This window comes from Protopterus annectens, chromosome 7.part0 (genome assembly GCF_019279795.1).
Source record: "Protopterus annectens isolate FY-2018-M chromosome 7.part0, PAN1.0, whole genome shotgun sequence".
In the NCBI taxonomy this organism is placed as follows: Eukaryota; Metazoa; Chordata; order Ceratodontiformes; family Protopteridae; genus Protopterus; species Protopterus annectens.
In genome coordinates, this window is record NC_056739.1 from 271,694,355 (window position 1) to 271,717,155 (window position 22,801).

The window sequence follows — 22,801 nt, forward strand, 5'->3', positions numbered from 1 at the left end:
ACAGAATAAGGGTGAGAGACTCCTACATTCTTTGGACATACACAGACAGCTACGCTTCTACTTGGACAGAACTAAAGCTTTCAGAAAGACTGAGCAACGTTTGGTGGCATATGCTGCAAGATCACAAGGAAAGGCTATCTCTAAGCAGACTATTTCAAAATGGATAGGCCACTGCATTCGTTTCTGCTATTCATAACATGGCAAATCAATGCCTAAGGCCATTAGGCCACATTCTACTAGAGCAGCAGCCACTTCAGCAGCCTTCCTCAGAGGAGTACCAACCAAAGACATTTTAGAGGCTGCAACTTGGAGTTCAGTGCACACTTTTACCAAGCACTACCACTTACCTCTCTACTCTAAATCTAGGGCAGGCTTCGCCACTGCCGTTCTGCAGGGCCTTATACCCTCTCCTAATCCTATTTAGACCCAGCCACCCAACCTCAGCTTTGGGATTCAACCCAAGTGTAATGACTGCAACAGTGAAACACGATGAACATAGTACAGTTGTGTACCTACCATAAATGTAGATGTTCGAGTGTATTCACTGTTGCAGTCCAGGTTACCCTCCCACCATCCCCCTTTCTTTGCTGGGACTTTTCTGCACTTCTCCATCCTATACAACCTATATGGTGTATTTGCTTGTAGATGTTGTGCATGCATACTTATTGGCATAATTTTTTAGCCTTCCTATATAGGGGCACCTGACAACTGGGGCAAGAAAAACTGAAGAAAATGGTGTCAGCTGTATCTTTTATACTCCTGGCGCACTGACGTCAGGGAGGAGGTGACAGCAACCGACGCTGGACCTAGACTTTGGAATTCTGGCTGACTGCGGGTAGCCTGCCAGCAGGATAACCCAAGTGTAATGACTGCAACAGTGAATACATTCGAACATCTACATTTATGGTAGGTACACAACTGTACTTTTTAATAGCTTGTGGAATAGAATTCCATTGTTTGGCAACAGAGTAGGAAGGCTATCTCCAATTGCTTTTTGGGGTTTATAAATGGTGAGAAGTTGTTTATCATTAGAACAAAGGGATCTGTTTGGGTGATAGGAAGGAGATGGAGCTTAGTGCAGGACAGGCATGAGGTTTATAAATGGTGAAGTGGGCAGTAGCTAACTGTATGAAGTCCAGTTAGTGGGGTAGTTCAAGCCAGTTCAAATTTTAAAGGGCCTTGCAGTGATGTTTTATCATATTGTTTATTGGCAGCAAGTTTAGCAGCTTTGTCATGCCATACATCAAGTTTAGTTTTAACAGATAAACTGCAAGTTGTAAGGAAGGGGCACCATATAAAGGTGAAGAAAGGAAGTAAGTGTTTGCTAGGGTGGTTTTAGCAGCGTTAGTAAGAACTTTTTTATGTCTGTAAAGCACGCCAAGTTTGTGGTGAGTTTTTTTTTTTATATTATTTTGAATGTACAGTTCTAATCTGAGGTTGTCATCAATTGTCAGAACAAACAGTTTTATATAGGATACAGTTTCTATCTCTGTATTAGGTGTGAAGATTTTTAAGTTGGATTTGTCCGTCAGGTGTGCTTTGGGGAGGAATAGGACTTGAGTACTTTTTGGAGGTTGAGTAATAAGCCAGTTTTCAATAGAGGTGAAGGCTTCTTGTGTAATTTCAGGAAGTGCTCTAGAGTGTCAGATGAGCATATTAGTGGTGAATTGTCCGCATACTGTACAAGTGATGCTAGCCTAAAAGAGGTGTAGAGGTCATTAATGAAAATGTCAAAGAGGAGTGGACCACAAATTGAGCCATGGGGTACACCAGCATAACAGGGAGCTAAGGAGAGAAGGTATGATGCCATCAAAGAGTCTGCTGTCTGTCAGATAGGTAGCATTTAAACCACTGAAGTGAAGGCGGGGTTAGGCAAAGATGGAGAAGTTGTTGAAGGAGTTTTTTGTGTGAAACTGTATCCAAGGCATTGTACAGATCCAGAAATATTGTTTAAGTTATCTTAAAAGGATAACAGTGCAGTAGTTTTACTATGGCCAGGGTTGAATCCATGTTGAGTACTGGTTAAGAGCTGTTCTGAGTGGAGATGGTGTACAAGTTGGGTGTGGATGCATTATTCTAGGATATTTGAGAGAGGAGAGAGAATTGCAATGGGACAAAGGTTACAGACTTCTGTTGTGTTTCCTTCCTTGGGCAGTGAGATGATGTATGATCTTTTCCAAATAGCTGAGATATAAGATTCATGTATGGCTCTATTGATAACGATAGCTAGTGGGTAAGATATGGCTTCTGCTGCCATCTTGAGGTATTCAGTTGGGAAGTTGTCAGCAGCTATGGAACAAGGCTATTTTATATTGTTAAAGGTTTAAGGTAAAGTTAAGGCTGAGAATTGTTTGAACCTCATCAATGCAGAGAAGAAAAAAAAACACAGTGGTTCTCAACGTGGCACCTAAATATTTTAAAGAGAATAATAGCAAAATTTAGTACAAGGAAGTGTGTATGAATAGAGTAAGTCTGGTAACTGTATCAGCTAAAGCAAACGACTGCAAAAGTAAATTATTACTAGAGCATAGAAATCAGTCTAATGGGGAAAAGAGCAAGCAATGTAATGAACTGTGATAAAACATTTGTAAATATATGGAAGATGCTCAGGGTCTTAACGAAAAGAAAGAAATTGGACAGAAAACGATAGCAAAAAGGCAGATGTTCTGAATGTTTGCTTTCGATTCTGTTTTGCAAAAGGAGTTATGCAGAAGTAATATTCTAGACAGGTAAGTCAGTAAGACTTACCTGTCTTAAGGGGTTAGATGTAGGTGTAATGGTTAACATGTTTACCATGAAGTAACAAGGTACAGAGTTTAATTCTCACCTTTGAAAGGGAAATTGGCCTGGCTTAAAAGGGCCCACAAGGCAGTTAGCCAAGTATTTGCCTATGAACCTATGAGACCTCTGACAGAGGAAAGGGTCAAGAAAAAATGTTTTAAACAAAAGCAGGTAAGGAGATAAAACCAGATGAGATTCACCCCATTTGTCTGACAGTACTACATATGGGTTTCTGTGTGTACATACCTAGTTTGGCACACCTTAACCTTAACACCTAAACAGCATAACTTATCAGACTCTGAATTTATTTTATTGGGAATAAATACAGACAAATATGGATACTGCAAAATTGGAAATGAATCTTGCCCATACATGCAGGCAACTTTACAGGTTACAAAACTGACAAGGGAAATAGAATAAAAATAAAATAAATATGGCACAATTGGTAAACTAAAAACCCCATACTGGCACAAATGTAGATGGTGTCTGTGCGAGTACCATGTTAATGATCTGTTAGGGCCACTAAAAAGTGCTTTTTGTTTCTTGAGTCTTAAGTTTCAGCTGATACTTGACTGTAGCAAACTGAACCTCTTGTAGTAAAAGCTCTCTCAGCAACAGCTTTATTAAAAAATGATCTGTATATGGAGGGTGCCTTATTTTTTATAAGGGAATACAGGTTCCCCTAAAAGATATTGGCTTTCTTTTATTACTTTAATGATAAACATAGCCAAGAGTGAGTAGAGGGCAATAAGTCTTAACAGATTATTGTGATGGGAGCATGAATTGGAACGGAAAGGAGGAAAGCAAGTTCTTCTTTACTACCTGAAAGACTATCAAAATATCTGCTGTCGTTTGCCCTGCTTAGTAGTTTCAGATTTGTTTAAAATTTTAACAAGTAAGTTAGGATGATTACTTAAAACATGCAGTATTAATTTCTATGCACTGTGCATTAAGCTTTACATGATGCAGTCAGGAAATGCATGTGCGCTCGACACTGCTGAATCCAAAGAAATTCAGTAAGTAAAATTATGATTTTTTTTTCAAATTCTTATTCCATGATAGGACAATATAGGACAATGTATGTCATACAGTGCACCTTGGCATGGGGAGAAGTACAGTTACAACTGAACGTATTAGACTGTTAGACAACAGTGCTGAGTCTAAAACTAAAGATGAATCTTATTCTTATTTCAGTCAAGTGATCGATGGGTGGGAAAGGGGGCAGTTCAGGGCAGAGTGGACATGCCCTCATAGAAGACAGTGCCCTGACCTAGACTGCCTCTTTCTTTCCTGTTAGCCAGGTGCAGTTTAATTATCAGCCTGTCTCCCAAATAGTCATTCAGTACTCACTGTGTGGCTTTACTTCTTTTGATGTCGCCCATCAAAAAGCATGACAGTGTGCATAGAGAAAACACCTGTGCAATCAAAAACAGATAGTCACATTCATTTACTTATCTGTTTGCTTACAGATTTACTTTATTCATTCATTAATTTTTGTTATTAAGTGTGATGGTCTCAGTAAGTATAGCCCATTTTCACCAGGGACCTGGAATGACAAATGTACAAATTAACAATGAATGACTTTACTGAATGCAGACTGACACAAATTCTGTGACAAGACAACTTATACATGCAGTATTTGCTTACAAAATCCATTTGGACTCAACAGATGCAAGTAAATGGCAACTAATATGGAAATTAATAATTTACACAAACAAGTGTAGGGAGACATATGATTCTGAATTCTGTGTTCAGACATCGTAAGCATGTATTTTGTTCATAGTAACATTTTTTGAGCCTACATTACACAGTTAATATGGAAGCACAGTGCTTAACCTCACGGCCTCAAAGATCTTCATCCTGCAGTTTATTTCTTGGCTAAGGAATATTCTGTGCTGAGTCTGTATATCCTCCCTATCTCCACAGGTGAATTCACTGGGTGCTTTAATTTTCTTGAATATAAGATCTTTCCAGTTGCCCACAGTTGTATGTCTGGTGCAGCTCAGATGTTTAATTTGACTTTCCACCTCAGAAAGAGGCACAGTGTTGTGTGTGTGTTTGTGTCCTCTGATGGACTGTTACCCATCCAGGATTAGTTTGTCTGCCTATCACTCACTGAATACTAGGATAGGCTACGACTCCATAGTAACCCTGACCTGGATTAAGTGTTGGCAGAGTGAATAAAAAACTACACCGCTAGTACTCAGCATAGCATTTGCAAGACAAGCTGTCAAGTGTATAATTTTGCAGAGCATATTTAAGGGTGTATGTTTTATGTTTTTGTATTGTTGCAGATTGTAGGAGGTAGTTCCAAAGCTTTAAAACCTACACATTGGAGTGAGTATGATTTTACTGAGAGAATCTTAGGGTTTGGATAGCATTGTACCAGCTCACCAAGTTCAAAGAAACATATATTATAGAGCTGCAGTAGGCTGTGAGCCTAAAGTGAGTGAGTTCTTAGTAGCTATTTAAATTCTAACCACTGAGTTTTTTTAGGAAGTAGAAACCATGTGTCCTACAAATGGGAATGGTGATGAATCCTGCTGCTCTGTTACTGGTGTGTTCAACTTTTAACAACTAGTGCATAGTTTAGACTATTAAAAATGGGAAAATGCACATAGAAGGCAGGGTAGTTAATAGACTTGATCTTTTTAATGAGCCTGAGGCAGCTGTCTTTTGAGTGCATTTTCATATGTTGTGTGTCAATACTGCTGGAAAGGATGAACAGCTTTGTTTCTGTTTTCTTTGTAGTCACTTGAAGGCTAGATATTTTTAGCCGTTGCTCTAATAATGCTTATTGCTGTTACGGTGAAGTAGAACTTTTCTCCCCAGGTATCTTACAAAAATGGGTACTGGCTGGTTGAACATTCCCCTTTATCAAATGAAAACGTAAGTAAGTCAGTAAATACTTTGGATGTGTTTTATTATCAGATTAACATGGCAGTCCCATGTCTCATTGAACAGTGATGCTGTTATTGGAGCAAAACGAATGATTGGTCAAGACTGTGATGCACAGGTGAGCTGAAATTTTCCTTTACCAATAGAGTGCAATTGTGGAGTTGGTATTTATAAGTTTTGGAGTTATGTGGTCCCATGTGGGTGGTGCAGGGGTGCTTGCCCTTCTACAAAGCAAAATGAAAAAAAAACACACTTTTTGATTACTTTGGATGGCACAGAAGACTTTCTATCCATGGTGATTGCTTTAGTAATTTTTAGCTGTCATAAAGGAGCCATTTAACATCTGTGTCTGCACAAAAAATGGCAGAGTTATCTCTGTAACAGATTAATGTTGCAGATCTACTTTAGAAGTAAGAATAATTAACAAAGACAGTTAAAAGGAAAAGATGGATTCCTATGGCAGTGCAGTCTGGTTTTAAGGAGGAATTAGAAAGAACATCAATCCACTACAGACTGATCATTCGGTTTGCTATTAAAGTTGGATATGGACTGGGGATGTGGTCTATAACTGGATAAGCATCGTAGTAACACTTGGTAGTTTAGTGTGTCAAAGCCTTTGTATGGGTCAAAACAATGGTGAATACCAGTTCACTTTGATTTTCCTTTTGTGTGTTAATTTACTAAGTAAGTTGAAGGGAAACATACTGTTCAAGAGTCATGGAGGAGAAGAGACCAAATATGACATAAAGGCATATAGAGTCTACTTTATGAAGTGCTGTCACTATTGTTTACTTTATGAAGTGCTGTCACTATTGTTTACTTCCTGGTGTGTGCAGTATTAAAGTGTTAAACTTGGTCCACTTCTTTGAAACAGTCACCAAAGCCATGGACAAGGGGAAGACTGTGTATACCATCTACCTTGACCTAGCCAAAGCCTTTGACACTATTCCCCACTCGGGCATAATAGATAAACTCTCCCAGCTAGGCATCAACCCGTATGTTACCAGATGGGTAGCTAACTGGCTCACTGATAGAACCCACTCAGTCAAAGTAGGGGAAAGCCACCTCTAGTAGTAGACCCGTAACGAGCAGTGTACCCCAAGGATCAGTCTTGGAGCATTTACTGTTTGGGATATACTTTTCTGAGGTGTAAGCCAAAACCAGTGGTATGTGACAGAGCAAGTTTTCAGATGACTGCAAGCTGGGCACTGTCTTAAATTCCTCTAGTGATGTGAACCTCCTCCAAGAGGGGCTTACCCAAACTAATGACTGGTGCCAGAAGCATGGCCTCAAACTGAATGCCAAGAAATGCATCATTATCCCCTTTGGAGAAGATGTCATCCCCACTAATTATCACATTAATAACAACGTACTAAGCATGCAATCGGTCGTGAGGGACTTGGGCACCCAGGTTGATAGCAGCCTGACTTTTCATCACCACATTGCCTCCGTTGTACAGAAGACTTTCTACATGGCTCACCTCATAAATAAGGGTATTTCATCCAGGAACAAGGAGGTCATAACATCCCTGTACCTCCTCCCTTATCAGACCCATTATTGAGGACAGTGCCCCCTTTGGGATGTATCTTGCCGAGCACATGCAGCAGTTGTAGAGACCACAGAGGTTCCTGACCAGGAAAATCCAGGGTCTCAAACACCTATCCTATACAGATAGGCTAAAGGATAGGCTAAAGGCACTGTCCCTCTACTCAGTCTTATACAGACTGCTCAGAGGTGACCTGTGTCTGGCAAACAAGGCCATTTCAGACCCAGCCTTGACGGAGCTGCTGCATATCCGTGAGACAAACTCCACTCGCACAACCCACAAGCAAGGCCTTAACCTGGTCTGTGACATTAATAGAACTTGTTGACAGGATACATTTGTGTCCCAAAGACTCCCCTGTCTGTGGAATAGACTCCCTCTCCATGTTAAGCAGAGTACCTCTCTAGCCCTCTTTAAAAGGAACCTAGACGGCTGGATGGGAAACAGAAATTATACTCCTGGGATCCCACCTGTGTCCCTGATGGACAGGGGAAACAGGTGCTGACTTTAAGGGAACATGGGTGAAATTTTTGGCTAGGTTTATAAGGACCTCCGGGCCAATAGCCTAGTATCATCCTATGAACCTATATACAATATAAACCAGAATGTTTATAAGGACAGAGACAATGTAAACTGCTGATATCAGATATGCAGAAAGGAGGCTGCCACAAGTTTAAGTTTTTTAGAAGCTTGTAGCTTGCAAATGAAGGTGGTTGGTGCTTGCTGAAGTACTAGTCATCTGGTTGTTGATGGGTAAGATAGGATGAGGTTTTGTTTTGCTGTGGGTATGATTAAAGAGTGGGTAATGCTGTTAACAATAGGGGTGTGGGTATTGTAGCAATATGCACTGAGGTCTCTAAAGAAATGGCATTTGGTTGTCTTGTTTTACCTGGTTTGAGTAATTTTGTGATAAAGTGCCAAAATTGTTTGAGTTTGTTGTGAAATATGAGCTGTTATTACTATTGTTGCAACCCATGTATCCCTATCAGGTCTTCAAGTAAAGAGGAAAATAAAGGATCTCCAGTGCCTTTCTCTAGTGGCATTTTAGTACAAAAAATAATGATCTCTCAATCATGCCCCCTAATACTTTTCTCCTTGGCAGCTTCCCCATTCACCACACCCTTGCTGTGCTAGTGAAACTCAGCCTATTCTCTGCCAATAGGCCCATCTCGTCCACATCACAGGGAATGGCAGTTCACTTGGAGTGGCTGTCATTTAGAAGCCATTAGTGGTTGTTTAAAGTTTTTTCACTTAGAACTATATTCCCCATGCACACTCAGATTCTAGAATTGATGGGGGATGTGCAATGAGTTGTCTGCGCTTAGTCGTTCCTTCACTTCTGCAAATGATATTGCCAGATAACATCCCTGCTCCCTCCTCTCCAGCAAGGGTATGACTTCCTCTGATTCTACTGAAGAAATAATAGCTCCCTTTGTGCTCTCTGAGTACCTGCTACCCTTCCTACTCCCTGGGGAGGGCAAGTGGGTGATGCTTCCTTGTCTCTCTCCCTCTTTTCCTGACTCCTTCAGTGCTGGGGCCACCATTCTATCCCTGGTCGCCTAGGTCATAGTAAGGGCTCTGTCCTTTTTGCCACTGAGCCTGCCATTTAAGTTTATTCTGCTGCTGATTATATTACTCGTTGCTGAAGAGAATTATATTCATGGCATTTCCTCAACTGGTTGTAGTCAACCATGGTGAGTTTAACCATCGCTGATCCACAGAAGAGTGCTAGTCTTAACTATTTTTTCACAGATCTAGCAAACAAAATTATAAAGCCTAAATCCTGCACCATAATAACTCTTCACCAAAGTGCTCCCTTGACAGACCTAGGACAGTACAAACCCGAACTTGCACGTCCCTCTATCAAAAATCCTTGAAAATTGTTAACATCTCCAATTGCTACATCGTCTCCCAAAAAAATAATTTGCTGTCCTACTGTCAGCATGATTTTCAGCAGGATGTGGAATTGAATTTAGGATGTTCTTTGTGTTTCACTGTTGCGGTCATCACATTTGGGTTATCCCTGCCAGGAATAGTGAATACGCTCAAACATCTACATTTATGGCAAGTGTACACAACTGTACTTTATCCTTTTAAATTAGGCTACTTTTTAAAGACAACTGTCCAGTCAGTGTCTATATTTCTATACCTTTTGAAAAGCTTTGATATGGTCAGTCATAAATTTCATAAACTCCTCGCATCTAATCTTTCCAACTTCTTCTTCACTTCTTGAATCTAGTTCCAAGTCCTAGCTATTCAGTTTGATCTCCAGCAAAAACATACAGTATAGAGCTGATTATCCGAAACGTCAATTATACGAACGCAGCCTTTCAAAGTTTTTGGGTAGGAAAAATCATACACTCTGAAAATGTAAATGTTATACATATTCACTTGTGCATATTTTTTGAGATTGTAGCCTGCTTGTGTGTGAAAAATATTCTTTATTGTCCAGTGGAATCACTGAATGGTTGAAAAGTGTATTCCCTGCATGCAGAAAAAACAAGATTTTAGAAGTTTATCTGGTTCAATATATGTTTGATTATTCGAACAGTTTTATTATCCGAACTGCCGTAGGTCCCAATTAGCTTGGATAATTGACTCTGTACTATAACTATCACATTTACAAAGCAGTTCACAAATTCAGCTGTAACAAAGCTTTTTTTATTGAATTATAAATGTTTCAACACCTAGAGGCAGACTTATCATCAATACCTCCTTTCTCCTCCCAACTTTGTTGTAATGTTCATCCAGTCACTAATAGATTCCTAAGTGATAGATATATTTAAGCTTACATATTATCTCTTGCTTTGCTTATGTTCACTCCCTCACCAAACACCACTGCATGTCTTTAAAAGCAAATATATGGCTTGAACTCCAAAATACATTCTGTTCCTGTAGCCTTGCTGCTACCCACTCCATCCTTTACTACTCTGAAAAAAGGCCATCTTTTCTCTCTTTTATACCACATCACAATTCCACTTGTAGCCTCAGATCCCTTACTAAATATCCAGCAGTACGTCTATTCTAAAAACCTCTGTGCTGAGTCACACTTCATCTCAATGTTTTAACCTCGTATAACATTCACTTCTCATTTTAAGAACCATTCCTAACTTGATCTCCATTAAGATCTCCTGAAAGAATTATATTAAATCACATTGAGAATGCAAGAACACCTTATCTTCTTTAGCAAAATACTCCCGTTAAAGAAATAGTAATACAATTCTAAACATGATGTAATAAATAGTAATTGTGAATGGGCGTGCCTTCGCTGAAGGTTAGGCGTCGGGCTGGCAACTTGGCACCATAAAAATCTACTGCCAATAAATAGCAGACCGGAGTTCCGCTGTGGCGACCCCTAACCTGGAAAAGCCAAAAAGACAAACAACATGTAATAAATAGTAATACAATTCTAAACATGATGTAATAGTATTTAATGTTACAGGTGATGTTCTTACTAGAATTCTGTAGATTTAGATTGTTTTCATTACTATTGGACCTTTTTTGTAACTGCATATAGATATTGTACTGACAGCACAGTCACACTTCATGTAGTAATGTAGTAATATCTGTTTAATGTTCAACAAATGTATAAATGTTATATTACCACTGTTAGAAATTTTCTTCCTAAGCCATCACATCTTTGCCAGTCAACAAATTCTGTAACTACCATATGTATCTATAATACATGTGGTTGTATTATGTCGAGTTGAAAACTATGAAAGTCTATAAATAGTATTTATGGTGTCATTTATGAGCATGAGAGATGTTAGGGTAATAATTTTGAAGATTGTGTGAGGACTGGTAGTGCCCACTGTCAGGCTGTACTCCCAGATTTTTGATGTCTGTGTTTCTGCACCAGCACTGGTTCACGATATATGGTGTTTTCTCTTTCCTCCATGGATATGCGACCTTGGAGTTAGAATATATAATTCAGGGGTCCCCCCTCCCCCCCTGCAAAAAAGAAGCTTTTTGTCACATGTATATATGTTGTTTAGAATTTTTTCAATAAGATGGCTTTCCAATCAAATGGATATGAATGACACACAACCTGAACCAATAAGGATTACAAGAAATGTTTAAATGTGCTTTTCTGTTGAGAGTAAAAGTACACCACTGAGGCACCTTCATAAGTATCATAACCAATTCCAAGGTTGTTCCCCCTTGGAGAAAAGAAGAATGTAGACCACTAAGTTTCCTGTTATCCAGCTTTCTTTGGGATGAGCCCTTTTGACCTAACTACTGTGCCAAGTGTCCCCATCTGCTACCCTTTTGGCCTTAATTTGATGCCATTTACTTGCATTGATTGGTAAGGTATAGAGAAAGAAACAGAGGTACGTCTTGGAAGACAAAGTCTTTTGTTACGGAGAGGGAAGTACATAATGCTTTAAACAAGGGGAGGTGATTAGGCATGAATTGTCTTTAGATTACAACATATTTCATATTTTTAACACATTAATGTATTTTTTGTTTCTCAGGATTTGTTTTCCAATTCAAATTAACCAGTTGGCACGAGAGAGTTTGCTAACAGTGACACTATTTGCTGTGCCTCTTCCACCACCTGGAAACTCATCTGATGGTAACAAGCAGCGACGTAACCCTGAAGCACTAGGATGGGTCACAACACCTTTGTTCAACTTCAGACAGTAAGTTCTGAGGAAATTTCCTACCTGCTCACACTTCGATTTTGCCATCACATTTTTTTCCTTGTTTTGCAGTTCCTTTCTGTTTCTGTACAGTAATGGCTGTCTACCCATAATTACATTCTTCTTTTTGTGCCTTCTGAGCATGTGGTCCAGTTACATTATAAGTACACCATTACATGTATTGTGTGTCATTTCTATTTATTTGGTGTTTTCTTATCATACTCAGATTGCAGAAATTTAGCACTCCTATCACTATCTACTGCCGTCATATTGAACCAATTATTCCCTGTCTACACAGGTCATGGCTTTTAGGGCCAGTAATAACAACTGCAATTGCTGTTACAGTATTTTTAAGTGCCTGTCATGGGAAAAGTATGAGGGGTCCAGGGAGTGTAAGCACGTATTAAAGACAATTTGGGAATAATCATACATGCCTTTATTTGCACTCACCCACTGTGGGACCCTATGTATTGTAATGCTGGAGAGGACTTAAAGATCACAGAGATAAAAAAAAAAAAATGTGTGTATATATATATATATATATATATATATATATATATATATATATATATATATATATATTAGGGAATAGGTAAACCGTGCATACAACTTCACACTTTCACTCAGACAGAAAAGAAAGTGCTGGCATCAGCTATTCAGCCTTGTCTCAACCCCTCCTAACCCTTTGGTACTAGTTGAGATAGTAGAAACCATACCACTAGAACTGCTGGCAGATGCCCCACCCCTAAACTAGCAGGCAAGTAATACACATCTTTTGTACTGAAACATCTGCAGTTTCATGTTTAGCAGACAGTTATTGTTGTTTACTTTGAACTGCATGCTGCTCATACCTGTGAATGTCCTGACCACAGTGATCTTTAAACTTAAGTCTGCAGAACTTGCTCTGTCTCACTATTGACTTATACTCAGGGTGGAAATGAGTGTTAGGTATCATAAACTCAATTCCTTTATTTTTGTCAGGCCTATTTTTTGAGGCTGTCTTTGGGGGTGTTCTACATCTGAGATAGAAGATTATGGTGCCCAGGTAGCTGCTATTTTTCCCAACCATTTTCCATACTAGCAGACATGAGCCTGCATTGATGTCATAGACTTGAAGTATGTGCATGCCCATGATGTCAGACACCTACTGCCCCATATATTTGCTACTGCCACACTCTCTTTATGTATATCATGGGAAGGAATGACCAGAATTTACTTCCATTCGACAACTGTTGATAACAAACAGGGGTTTTCCACCTCTATACTAATAAAATGACCAAGATACATCCATTTTACTGAAGAAGTAAGCAACATCTATGATGTAAGCAATTGTGATTATCATGCAGTCTGCATAAAAGCACTCTAAACAAATGTCTCATGCCAGCTGATACAAATAGTGGCCATGCTAAATGAGAAGGTACAATAGGGTACAAGTCAGCATAGAGTTACCCACATAAAATGTGGTGTTCCTGTAGGGTGTAGCTGAGTCATAAGTAGTTAAACACCTTGTAATCCACACTCTGCATTCCTTTGCTGTGATTGTACAGTTGATCTATTTGTAATTTATATTTAAATTGTGCATAAAGATGTTGTAGTGGTGTTTCTGAAGATTACATACATTGACCAATCAGAGCTTAGAACTTCTCACTTCTGTTTTACAATTCCCATATTATAAATCTTGATGTTTCTTAACTTCATGGATGTTTCATAATGTTAATGTTCTGCTGTGGTTTGAATTTGTTTGGAGGTGGAAGACAGCTGCAATGGAGGTGGAAGACAGCTGCAAAATGTCTATCTTTAAAGGGTTATTATTATAGTTATTATTCTTATTACCGAATAGAGCACAATATAGTCTGGGGCACTGGTGATATGGTATCCTGACATGAAGTGTATTTTGTGTGTGTTTAAAACATGTAAGGTGTATGTAAATTTGTCTAATTCTTGGATTCCTACCTTGTAGTTATACAAGGAACTTGTATACAACTCTTGCTTCATAGTTATAAATAGATTTTCCACATTTCTAGGCCTGTTGCAGAGTTTACTGAACCCTCAGGACATTTTATGAATAATAGATATAGACTGATACAGAATTTTTTTTCACAAAATTTATATCATTATAATGTTGTCATTATGATTTGCATTCTGTGGTCTACTTTTACCTTCTGATCAGAAAAAAAATCATTTAGACTTGTGAAACTCAATGACAAAATATTTTGTCAGGAGTACAACTGGTCAGTAAACCATCACCGATGAAGACTCACTGGTCATAGGTGGCTTTTTTTGTGTACCACTGGTGATCGAATGTCATGACCACCAAACAACATTTCTGTGTGCTTACTAGGTGAATGCATCAGTTTACTGAAGACAAAGCAGGCAGGTAAATGTAACATAGCACTGAATAATTTCCCTTTCTTCATATATGTGTGACATGGCTTTATAATGTCTGTACCTTAATCCATATCAGGCTGAATAGCAGAAAAGACTTAATGAATCCATTACCTTTAGACTCTGTTTACAATATCATTTTAATGTTAGCTCTTCCATTGCTAAAGATAGTACCATAAAAAGCATTATTCTTCTGTTATTCATATCTGATGCTGCTTGCGGAGGTGGCTTTACTGATTTTTTTTGGAGTAAGACATTCAGTTCATTGTTTAGCTGGAACATGGAACAGATATGTCTTGTATTATATAGTTATATATTTACTGGAATATGGAACATATATGGTTTGTGTTATGTAGTCCCATATTTAATGGAACATGGAACAGATATGCCTTGTATTATATAGTCATATATTTACTGGAACATGGAACATATATGGTTTGTGTTATATAGTCACATATTTACTGGAACATGGAACAGATACGGCTTGTGTTATATAGTCACATATTACTGGAATATGGAACAGATATGCCTTGTATTACATAGTCATATATTTACTAGAACATGGAACAGATATGCCTTGTATTATATAGTCCCATATTTACTGGAACAGATATGCCTTGTTTTATATAGTCCCATATTTACTGGAACATGGAACAGATATGCATTGTATTATATAGTCATATATTTACTGGAACACGGAACATATATGGTTTGTGTTATATAGTCACATATTTACTGGAACATGGAACAGATATGCCTTGTATTATATAGTCACATATTTACTGGAACATGGAACAGATATGCCTTGTATTACATAGTCATATATTTACTAGAACATGGAACAGATATGCCTTGTATTATACAGTCCCATATTTACTGGAACAGATATGCTTTGTATTATATAGTCACTTATTTACTGGAGCATGGAACAGATATGTTTTGTATTATATAGTCACATATTTACTCTGGTTGTGATGTGCTTCTGACTGTGTTCAGCTACTCACTGTGCTATAGCTCTAGTTTCTTTGTGATGTCATCCTTGGCTAAACTATACAATATAATGGGCTGTAACCCTTGCAAATAAGAAGTAGAAAAATTGATTTTTCACAATATTTATTTTTATTTTTTCCCTCAAAAATGTTCATCTTTCCCATTTAAAGACTTGCAGTTTTCTTTATTCATTCAGGCTATGTTTAGAACAGCCCAGAGCTTAGCTTATGTTTCCATAGAAAATAAGGTGATCATAACTGATTATGGATCCTCCTGCTGTTTTGGTGGGAGTAGAAATAATGCTATTTCAATTTTTTTTTTTGGGGGTGGGGGTTCTGTTTGAGCTGCTGTATGAGATATTACGCGGTCTTTCCCACTGGCGTAGACTGCACCAGGTTGCTAGTGCCAGTGGCATCCTGAATCAAAACTGAAAGAACATACCTGGCTTAAAAATGGGCTACGACAGTGCATGTATGGGGATATTTTTATTAAATAATACTTTAATGTGATGTGTGATATATGCTTTTCTGCTCATCAATGCCAGTGTCACTGCCAGCCACCTGCAGAACAGTTTGCATTTTTATTGTAGAGTTAATATTGTGTGTGTGTTTGTGTTTGCATGTGTTTGGGGAGGAAGAGTTGCACTACATATGTATGACAGCAGTGAGCCAAACTGTATTACTGTGGCCATTATTTGCATAGTAATTCATCCAGGTTTTGATCACAAATCAGATGTCTGAGATGAATGCAATTAATAAAGTGGTTGTAATTGTGTGTGTGTGTGTGTGTGGGGGGGGGTGCAATAGGTTGCACTTGGTGTCTGACAGCAATGAACTAAAATGCATTACTGTTGCCAATAGTTATTAGTTTATTTGATCGAATTTGTACATCTGAGGTGTACACAGCCAGTAAAGAAGCTATAACTGGAGGGGAGGTACAGAGGCAGTCTTTTCCATGAAACTGACAGTCTTCTGCTATCATTTGATTCCATTTAAACATCCACTGATTTGGCTAGGAGGGGTTAGTGTGTTTGCTTGAGTAATATTGCCTGTGAATATATTTGAGATGTATATAAAAATATATAAAAATAACCATTTTAAAGTAAGCAGTGGACTTCATTTAATGTCTTACTTTTAAATTAGTATTTCTGCTTTTGTCAACCACAGAAATGGTGTCTGACATGTTATTAAGGTTTACTGTTAATCCTTCCTTACTGAATTCCTGCTGTCTAGCCCTCTACACTGTTTAAAAAGTCGGCTCTGCTTTAACATAGCAATATTATCTCTGTTTTAACAGCTGTCATATTCTCTCCAACTGCTTACCCGAAGGAGGCCAAGGCAGGTCCAGTAGACCTGGTGAACAAGGAGAGGCTATGGGGGCATTCTGATGGTCAGCTTGGGGATAAAAAAAAAAGGCACATGAACAGTTGCTGTCATGAGGAGTCATGCTTGAACATGTGTTATGAGCAGTTACAACAAAAGCAAGTGACTTAAGCTTAGTACTAGATACAGAAATGCATTAGCTGTGGGGGACCATTTGATTCCTGCTGCCCTCCTTGTTTTCATACATTTCAGATCTTTTTCTCATGGCATTGTGTATACCCTTTTTTATGTGCTACCTCATGAAGAGGACCCTGCTGATGACTTGAGCTGACTGCCTTACAACAGTTCCTAATATGATAAGGGGTTCTGTACTCTAATCTTGTTAGTCCACTTCATGTAATTAAAATTAGGTCACCCTCTTCCAACTGCTTGTAATTTCTGTTTTTTCTTCTGTGTCAGAATAACCACATCCGCCCTCACATCATCTGAGCTATTTCCAAAGCTTTCATTACTAGCCAGGCTCTGTGTTTATCACTTGCTTGGAAAATAGATTTGTCTTTCACAGATGAAATACTACGTCTTCTATAAGGAGCAACTCCCACTTAACAAGTTTTCCATTCTTTCTGCAGATCATTTAACTCTTTACATTGATGCCTTGTTCATACGTACCAAATGCAATATTTTTATGCAGCAGGTAAATTGTGTGCATCTGAACCTCCACCACTCTGTTGACCAGGTCATTGTGGTGCAGAATGGCTTCTGTTGACCTACATTTGGCTGCTGCATCCAGTCTGCAGTTGTACCTTGATCTTTGGCCTTGTTTCTTGTATTGCCATGTCCAGTTTTACTTATCACATCTCTTTGATGTTGCTCATTGTGTTCTCTGCATTTGCCCCTAAACTCTTCTTTCACCAGAATTAATGTAAGATGGAGACATTGGCTTAAGCTGTGGAATTAACTTTTTAGTTATTCCCTTGCTATTCTTGTCGGCAGTTTGTGGGATGATGCCACACTTGATGGTGATGGCAATAGAGATTAGAAATTTCCACGTGGGAAGTTCACAGTAATGCCTGGAAGCATTGAAACTTCAGTGTGGGCAGGTAGCTCTCTTGGAAGGGCTAATATAACAGACTGTTATCAGGCATTTCTTGTTAAAAGAGAAGCAGCTTTAAGTTATCTAATGGTGTAAGTATTTGCAACACATAACTGTAAGGGCTATGCCTTTTTCATAATCCAAACAAAAAAATTTCCAAGGCGGTGGTTTCATTTTATAACTGCAGGTAAACCATACATATTAAAATGTGGGCAGTTCTTGATTTTGAAGAAAATATGTTGGTAAGGAATATAATGTGTTGCTATGGAATCAATTTATTTTGTATCTGTTAGCAAGAAGTAATGCTGAGAGAGTTTCTTAAGCTATTTGCAACAGTTTTGTAACTTGATAGGCAAGACATTATCAAATATCATTTTGAGAGTAGTGTCAGACTGAGCAAGCTTGCAGTAGTTTTCAAAACTGTATTTATAAATAACAGCCCTAAGTCAGTATGTGAAAGATAAAGCTCTTGGATCTGTCAGAAACGCCTTTATTTATTTGGCAGAAATGGACTCTGCATTGTCCAAAAATTCTAGCCTAGCCACGTTGTCAAATACAGCCAGCCAGAGAGATCTGCTCATGGAAACTATGCTGTTAATATACAACCAATAGTGCCTAGCTCATTTAAGTTGATAAAATAAGATGGGCAATAAACTTTAATAGGAAATACAAAATCATGCTTTTGTAAAATAGATGATTAAAAAAGTATTATATACACCCCTGCCAGGAATGCTTTTATTTTGCTTACTGTTGTTGTATAGCTTTAAGTGACACTGAGATTTATGACCTGTGTTTAACACCCTAATATTTAACAGCATCTCTTCTATAGTATGTTGTTCTGCTCTGCCTTCTTACACCTAGGGTAGAATCAGTTTCCTATAATGCTTCAATAACTGTACCTGTTTTATTACCAAATTTGTTTACACATCATCAGGGAGAAGTCTGGGCTCACTAATGAATTCCTTTTTATTGTGTGTGTGTGCGGGGGGTTACGTAATGTGACTGGGACATATTAATATAAAGTAATGTACTGTTTGTAAAACTAAATAATTAACTTTTCAGTAAATGAATAAAGTAGCATTCAGCAATGTTCCTTTAGTAATCATCAGACAAATTTCTTTCATGAAGACAGGACAGTCAAAACTGCAAGAAACCATTTGACTCTCCATAGCTAGCTACTTATTAAAAAGTAAACCTAACAGGAAGCCAAATCTCCCCTGGTTTAATGTAATACAAAAACAATGACTATGTCAGGCCTAATTCTGGCTCAAGATCCATATGCCATAGAAATGCAGAATGTTTTTTACACTTATCTTCCCCAGGGCATACAGACATAAGCATATGTTACTAGAGGGAGATATGTGACCTGTCATGTCCATTTGAGTGCTGCAGGCAACCTCTGCACCTTCCTGTCACCTTCTGTACTCATTTCTCCTCATTTGATCTAATCACTTTTAAATCCCACTATGGATCTCCACCCTACTCCTCCAATCTCTCTGTAATGCAGTCTAGGGTCCTACAACTCTATGCGTGAAATACCATGTCTTGATGTTTTCCTTAAATTTCCACTCAAGCTGCATTCCATGCCTCCTCACGTTCCATTTTCCTTTGCCACCCCCTGCTCCTTGATCTTGTGATTCTTGCAGTAGCATACCGTTTGTATACCTGCTAGTGCTTAAGGTCTTTCTCTTTACTACATGTCCCCTTTCCCCATAACATTTTGGTAACCTCCCCTTCGCAAACTTTTAACTGGCTTGTTGTCTAACGAGATGGCCTCCAGAACTGTAAACAATATTGTGGGTCACACCTCAGTAACATACTGTGGGGGAAGAGTGACTCAGGATACATGGTCATTGCAAAACATTTAAGCATTCTGCTGCCCTTGTGCTTCACATTGTAATTCATCCTTGAGGTAACGATCGTCAAAATATTTATCTTTCTCTGTGTCATTGTCCATACTGAACTTCAAAACAATGCATACACTGGTGCAAACACTGATCCCTCTTGTCAGTCTTGGTGCTGCCCCAATCACACAGAGTCTGCTATATTAGATGGCAAGAACCTTGTTGTGTAAATCTATGCAGTTATCTGCTTGGCAGTGCACATTCAGAAATCCCATCAGCCTTCAGTAAGGGACTTTCTCCATAATATTTGCTAGAATGACTACAGGCAAGTCCAACATTTGATTAATGGCAGAGAGATACAATAAGCCCATCCAGTCTGTCCTTTAAATATGCCTTAAACATTGTACCTCCCTTTTATCACTATATTTCCCCTTACTAATTTTTAAGCTGTCCATTATTTAATTTCTTGGTGGATTTCCACTCTGTCACCCACTCTGTAGTCCATTCCCCAGGGCCCACAACCCTGTCAGTGAAAAGTGCTTTCAGGGATCCAGGGAGTAGTCAGTCCCTACAATTTGCTGCCTATATCCCTTCCTTCCCCTTCTGTCCTTCCTTTTTAGAATAATCCCATCACATTTTCTTGACATGATCTTGTACACTGATGTCATCTCCCCCTCATTACTTTGATCTTAAATGAAAAATTTCAAACTTCTCTGGCAACTGGTCATAGTCCTTCCTTCTGAATCCCATGTATTGTATGATATTGTTCTGCTGTATTTTTTCATAGGTTCATAAGGTTGTACTAGGCTATCAACAACCAGGATCATTAGAAGTCTAGATGTGCAACCCAACCTGTGATGCTTATATGCTGGGGATATGTTAGTAAGAAGGTAGCTAGGGGTTTTATGGGATGGGGGAGCATGTTAGTTTGGGATTAGTTAACTTAGTGTTGGACTCTGTCAGTCAGAGTCACTGGGTTCAGACCAGGGATGAATTTATGATTTCCCATCCAGTGATCAAGGTTTTGTTTGAAAAGAACTAAAAAATAATAACAAAATATAAATCAATTAAAAGGAAGCCACTAACTTCTGTTTATCATTAATATATAACTTGCAATTTAATCTGCCAGATGCTTCCCTCTGTTCAAGATGACATTTAAATGAACAAACTTCTAACACTGAAAATAAAAACTTTTTGAAGAAGAACTAAAATAGAATGCTTGTACAATGCATTAGTACAATCTTTAGATTTAACAGCAGCATGCTTTCTTCTGTTGGAAACAGGAGCAGTAACTGTGTGTTTGTTATTTTCATAACTTTCCAATTGTTTTCCAAAATGGACCTAAGGTGAAAGCTATCACTACTCATCTCAATCAAACACTTCTTTAGCAATATTCTCTAACATGATAACATCATACCCTCTCTGAGAGAACAATTCAATGATGAACTGAAACACTCGGAAATGAATTCACTTCAGAGACAAAACTATCAACAGTATCAGGTCCCCCTTCAATGATAATGGCTTTTTGAGATTTACTAAAGGTGATGTTGGTTTAGCTGTCAACTTTATTCAATCAATTGTATGTTTCACAGCAAGATTCGAAACCTTTACCAATGGTTATTTACATTATTCCAGTGGGCACCCCTAGCACATGATCAAAAATATTCCCAGAGGATGACTACTAGATTTGCGATTTAATTGCTGAATTTCAGTTCATCATTGAATTGTTCTCTCAGAGAGGGTATGATGCTATCATGTTAGAGAATATTGCTAAAGAAGTGTTTGACAGGCATTTTTCTGATTTTCCTGCAATTTTTGGTTGGCTCCATTTAAATTTGTTTTTTGAGATGAGTAGTGATAGCTTTCACCCTTAGGTCCATTTGGAAAACAATTGGAAAGTTATCCACGGTAATTTTGATATTCACAGGGTTTTAGGTGATAAAATGAATTTAATGTTAAAAAGATTTTGGAAAATAACAAACACACTTTACTGCTCCTGTTTCCAACAGATGCTCTGTCTGTCAGTGCAGCCATTTTGTAGATTTATTTTGTGGGGCCCTACATAGCTGTTTCCACTACAGATAACATTCTATTTTTATTTGTTTGTTTTGTTTGAAAAGAGTCACTGATGAACTCTGCTTCATGTGGGTTGTGAGCCTGTTCCATAAAGCGGGAATATTTTTAGACACAGATTGGTCTCTCCATGTTGTAATTATGTCACAAAGTTCAGGTCCTTGGATCTGGTGTTCCTGTTGCTGTTTGTTTTGCAGATGTGCAAGAGTCCAATCAGTGCTGGGTCTGAGGATGCTTTATATGCCAGACAAAGATCACCTCTCAGTAACCTGTAGGAGACTGAGTAAAGAGATTGGGCCTTAAGGCCATCTGTGAATTCTACTGGTGAGAAACATTTCAGGGCATTCCAGCTGTTGCGGTTACCTGATTAAGTACATGCCAAAGGGAATATTGCATTCAATGATGGGTCAGATAAGGGCTGAGTAGAGTGGTACTATAGTTTTATTGAACCTGGATGCCATACCTTTGCTTGTGAGTTGGGGTGAGTTCTTTTCCTTGTATGGCATCCATAACTGCATGCAGTAGTCAAGGTGTGGTCTATTAATGGCCTTATAGAGTGGAAACATTACATCCTTCCTTATGGACTCATATCTCACTAGCATTCAGTATGCCTTTGTCATTATTCTCTTCCTGTACTCCCACTAAGCAAATTCAGGTGTGGTCAACACCTCCAGATCTTTTTTTCTGTCCATCACTTCATTTTGCAGCTAAACATCACAACACAGTTGTTGCAGCCTATGTTTAGTAATTTGTATTTATTTGCATTAAACCTTAGCAGCCACCTTTTTGCTGACTTGCTGAGAATTTTCAGGTCCTTTGTTAGACTCTTACCTCATCTTTCATTTCTGCATCAGTCTTTATATCATCAGTTTAAGGCCTGATCCTGTTCTCTTTTCCTTCAGATATATCTGAGACAAACACACTGAAGTGTACTGGACCAAAGACAGATCTCTGTAGTACTACACTAGTCACTTACCTATTCCATTACATTGTCTCTATCATCACAATCCTGTGTATTCTGCCATTCACCTGTGCAGCTCTTCAGTTCCTCAGTGTGGGCCCTACCTATGGGCCTTGTGGTTTTCCTATCCGCCCTCTGTGTAGGATAGAGATAATGACCTTAATGAAGCCTAAGTATGACTGTGTCTATCGGTACTTCCCTGTTAAGGTTCAACTATAACCCATTAATAGAAATGCATCAGGTTTGATGGGCAGCTTCATTTGACCAT

General features: G+C 38.5%; 1 protein-coding gene across 1 annotated transcript in view; it reads left to right on the forward strand.

Moving 5' to 3' along the window:
* Nucleotides 1–22,801, forward strand: part of PIK3C2B (phosphatidylinositol-4-phosphate 3-kinase catalytic subunit type 2 beta) — a 1,063,900-nt gene that overhangs the window by 641,240 nt on the left and 399,859 nt on the right. The window contains exon 13 of the mRNA XM_044076750.1: nucleotides 11,698–11,865. Coding sequence (XP_043932685.1) covers nucleotides 11,698–11,865 — 168 coding nt within the window. The remainder of the gene's footprint in view (nucleotides 1–11,697; nucleotides 11,866–22,801) is intronic.